Below are 4,821 nucleotides of genomic sequence, written 5' to 3' on the forward strand. Positions count from 1 at the left end.
GAACGGGGCGCGCACGTGGGGGCGGGGGGAGGGTATGGGTGCGGGACGCAGGGGCTCAGGACACCTCTGGGCAGTGGGAGAAAGCATGTAAGAGTAGCTTGAATGTTCAAGTATCACAGTCATGGGCGTTTTACTATAGATCCTCATAGAGTATAATAATTATGATATGAAAATAATCATTATAATAATAATTGGCATTTAAGGGGCGTACAGTATGTGGGGAGGGGTAGGAGGGCAGCGGGCACAGCTGGAAGGGGCTGCGCAAGGAGAAAAAAGGTGGGGAGCCTCCAGGGGAGAGGATACCGGGGAGGGGATATGGGGTACGGAGGATATAGGGTGCAGGGCAAAGAGCGTACAGGGCATAGAGGGGATGTAGGGTATGGAGAATACGGGGTAAGGGGCACAGAGAGTATAGCACATAGGGGATGCAGGGTATAAAGGGTCTGGATACGGAGGATAGGAAATACAGGGTATAGGGGATATAGTATACAGAGGGTATAACGTACAGCATATAGGGTATAGAGTCTATAGGGTATAGAGGATGTAGGGGATACAGGGTATAGAGGGTACAGGGGGGAGGGGAGGGGAGGGGGGCTTGGGTGTAAAAGGCCCTGGAGGAAGCATCAGGGCTATAAGGATCCTCATTAGGGACTGCAGAGAAGGAAGAGTACAGGACCACGGAGAGGAGTGGGTAGAAGTTATTGCCCGTGGGAACACCAGGGCATGGAGCAATGGCTACGAGCCGTGGGAGAAGCGTGGAGGCAGTGGGCGAGAGCATCCGCATGGGAAGTGAGAGGTCTGCAGAGTACGAGGTAGGAAGATGCCTGCAGCAGACCCAGAAGGTCATGGACCGATGGGGCTATAAGGAGCACTGGGGTCTGGAGAGGGGAGGGAATTTGGGATGGAGGAAGGGTCATGTATTGAGTGGTGGATATAGGGAGGGAGAGGGGTGTACCAGGGATCTGGAGGGAGGGGTGCGATGGGGTAAGGAGCGGCGTAGGGTGCAGAGGGGAAATAAGGGGCATGGTGCAGAAGGGTATCGAGGGGCAAGAGTTGGGGGCAGAGAAGAGAAGGGTGCGACAGCTTGGGGATGAGCTGCCTGGGGGGACCAGAGGTGGTGCGTGGTTGCCTGTCCTTGCTGCCGCTCCTTTGCCCACCCTCTACTCTCCTGTTGTGGGTTTTCCTCTAGGGCCCTACTGGACACTGCTTTCCCTGGGCCTCCTGCTCTGCACTGAATCCCTTTGGGAGGGACTCAGGCCTGCAGGCATTCAGACTGGCTCAGCACCCTTCAAACCAGAGGGTCTCTGAATTAACTTCAGCGGGCAGTGGGAACAGCGATGGCAGCAGCTTGTGCATTTAGGCCCCAATCCTACAATGGAGATGCTCCGTTATCTTTGATATGTGAACAATTAACCCTGTAGGCCTGGACTCAGGACAGCGTTGGAGCATATGCTGAAAAATTTAAACATACGCTTAAATTTAAGCATATGCTTACATGCTCTTCTTAATCAGGACCTGGATGATGAAAAGACTAGACTGAACCACTCAACAACTTGCATGAGTGACCACATTTCATCCCACGGCCAGCGCTCAGTAAACAGTGTGGCATAACAATTGTTAACAATTAAAGAGATGCCAACAGATAGCAAAGGCACAGAGCTGACGATGTACCAGCATCACGAGCACTATAAATAAACAGATGCACAATCTAGAAATAGCATTACTTTTTTTTTTTGTTTAAAGCTTCAATTGAAACTCGTTTAGGACTCAAATTTGAACGTTCTCTGAGGCTGACAATCCAAGCTCAGTACCATTTGGCTAATACTGTAAACTAAGAAGCCAAACTGATTAGTGTATTCCCTCAGCTCAACCACAGGAATGGAAAAGGCTTTTGGGATGTAAAGTTTCTGTACTGATTGGATACATTTCTGGCTTCAAGTTACACCACTGATTTCAAAAGGCATTTGCAATTGTACCAAGGGCCAGTTTTACCTTTTACGTTTTAATAACCACGCCATTAATCAAAAAGGTGGGGAGATTTGCTTCTTTAAAAAAACCAGGGGACTAGATACCGTATACAATGAAAATCCAGGTTAAATTCAGAGTAAATCTTATGAAGATAATGGAGTTTATACTGATGTAATTAAGACTAGGCTTTAGTCTTGCGTGTTTTATTTTGATGGTGTCCCTTTAACCACACAGAATACAATTATATTTACCTTATAAAACGGTCTTTGATGATGTTATGCCAGAAGAATAGGAAGCATTGAAAATAATTAGACCTGTTCTGCAGCCAGATTTGTACTGTTTTTTTTAAAGGTGCGATTCTAAAGCTATTTATTTAAACCGTTGCAAAACGGCTCTGTCCGTTGCTAACATCATCTAAGCCTGGCTTATTTTGATTCAGCTCAAATTGATTCCTAGCTGGCTTAGACTGAATCGATATGAGCTGGAGTTAAATTGTTTTCAGATGGCCCACGTAGGACCTTGCACCCATTCAACTAAATTGATTTTAAGAGAGATTTGAGCTAAGCCAGCAGCGTTTTTATGGGAAGCCATTAAAAGCAGCAAGCCAAATTCAGCAGCGACATGGACTTTTTTACATGAACTTGCAATTTATCTAAACTGGCCGATCGTGCCAGTGCAGCATTGGGATTTATCAAATAAGTATAAAAAAGTACACGCTTGTATTATATATTAATTATTTGCATAGCAGTTTTGCCTCTGGGGAGACGGTGAATGAAAGAACGAACCACGCGGGACAGAATTAATCATGTCACTTAATGCATGACTGGAAAGCATTCAGATGGATGGTGAGGAGGTAAATTATTCACAGCATTATGGAGTAGGCTCCAGAAGCAAGCTGGATGCTTTGCAGAGCAAGTGACCTACACAGACATTGCTGTACTACCTAAAGGCCAATCCTGCAAAGGTACATAAGCCTCTGGTAAGCGTGGGTCAGTTCTGCAGAGGATCCGAGTCGGAGACAGTCTTGGCTCTTCGGTTCTAACTGTAGCAGCTCACGTGTTTTTGGCCACGAAAAGCCCCAGTTTGGTCCCTGAGGTGTTAACAGGTGTCTGTCATTATACATAAACGTGAGCAACATCCGTTCTAATGGGACTGCTTGTGGTCGCAGGAGTTACTCAGCCTTGGTCTGTGCCAATTTGGGTGCTTCTGTTCTGAGCTTGTTTTGCTTATCTCCCAGCTGGAGGGGACTCAGGAAACCTCTGTCTGACAAGCGGCGCTGCTCAGCGTTCATGCAGAAGGAGGCAATCAAGGCAAGGTGACTTGCCGGCTGCATTCCTCCTTCCACGTGTGCTGTCTTCACTCTTCAAGCCTTATGAAAGCAAAGTCATCTTAGTTCTTAGACTTTATCTCACACGTACTCGTGCTGCCGTTCTGCATTGCCCCCTAGTGGGAAGCTCTCTGTCATTATATCCCTTTTGTCATGATGATTTGAGGCATCTAAATTAAGGACTAACCTGATTACACGTTCAGGTGTGTATTGTAGCCCCATCACGTCTCTCTGTCACTCTTTCTGTACATAGGTATAGCAATCTCCATCAACTCCTTTTATTTAATTAACCACCTCTTAGCTTCCTTGGCAATTTCTCTGGGTTTGGGGGGGGTTCTTCTTTCACACCACAGGTTTGGGTGCACCTGGCAGGCAGCTTGAGGTGGGAGCGAGTGAAAGTCTTGCGACAACAGGAAACCGCTCGCGTGTTTTTTGTGTTTTGGAGTCAGTTGTGCGACCTGCCGCTGGGTCCCAGACCTGCGTTTCTCCACGGTCTGCTAACGCGGAGGCTGCATGTCTTCCTCTGTCAATGCTGGCTACGTTTTAGCGACATACCTGCCCACCCCCTGCTACATCTTGAGAGCGAGGGTGTATCTGCTCAGCAGTCGGAGCTTGCTTCCGAGCGCGTGATTTTTCCTGAGGAAATCGCTTGATAGTTTGCCGGCGAGACTGCCGTTCTGCGAGGCCTTTGGCCTGAGGATGTCCCCGTTCGTTCCTTCGAGCCCCGCCGGGTGCAATGCAGGTGTCTTCAGATCGAGCGCCGAGTCGGGCCGGCACCAGGCAGCGTCTCCGTGAGAGATACCAGGTGCGGTGGCGCACTGCAGACGGGCCACACGGCTGCTTTGCTTTGGAAGACCTTCTTTAAGACTTTTGGCAGTTTTACCCATCGGCCCTTCGAGGAGGAGGAAGGGGCGGCCAAGAGGGGCCGGGCCCGAATTCCCGCTCCCGCCCAAACTGGCGAGCGAGGGAACCGGGCCCATCGCTGCGCCGAGGCGTCGTGTTCTCAGAGGCCGGACAGGGCAGCGGGCAGGCTGTGGCGTCCTCTCTCTGCCCTTCGAAGGCGGAGGTCCCCCCACGCGCCGCCGTGACCTGGGTGTCTGGAGTGGATGGGTGTAGGGCACCACGTGGGGCTGAGGGGAGCAGGCCCCACGCCCAGGCGGGGCGAGCCCCACGTGCCACGAGGGCACAGGCCACAAGCAGCCTTCCTCGGAGGACCTCGCGCCATAGAGAGGCCGGGCGCGCCCTAGAGCGTCCCAGCGGGCGGCTCGTCACACTAGCGGCGTGACGCAAGACGCCAAGCCACGCCCCTTCTTCCCTTTCCTGCCCGCCCACCCAGCCAGCGGCCGCGGAGTCACGTGTCCGGCGCGAGCGCGGCCACTTCCGGGCGGGAAAGGGGGCGGGGCTCCGGGTCGCGGACCGCGGCGGCGCCATGCGGAAGTTTTTCCAGGAGATCAAGGCGGACCTCAAGTTCAAGGCGGCAGGGCCCGGGCAGAAGCTGGCGGAGCCCCCCAGGGGCGGGGCCGGGT

General features: G+C 51.6%; 1 protein-coding gene across 2 annotated transcripts in view; it reads left to right on the forward strand.

Moving 5' to 3' along the window:
* Positions 1-54: 54 nt before the first annotated feature.
* Positions 55-4,821, forward strand: part of UBXN6 (UBX domain protein 6) — a 12,498-nt gene continuing 7,731 nt past the window's right edge. The window contains exon 1 of one of the 2 annotated variants that reach the window (XM_025196511.1): positions 55-812. In XM_025196511.1, coding sequence (XP_025052296.1) covers positions 724-812 — 89 coding nt within the window. In that variant the 5' untranslated portion in view covers positions 55-723. Of the gene's footprint in view, positions 813-4,619; positions 4,808-4,821 lie in introns of those variants that run through there. The other variant, XM_006017498.3, reaches the window with a different exon arrangement.

The sequence above is a fragment of the Alligator sinensis genome, unplaced genomic scaffold (assembly GCF_000455745.1).
Source record: "Alligator sinensis unplaced genomic scaffold, ASM45574v1 scaffold1295_1, whole genome shotgun sequence".
Classification (NCBI taxonomy): domain Eukaryota; kingdom Metazoa; phylum Chordata; order Crocodylia; family Alligatoridae; genus Alligator; species Alligator sinensis.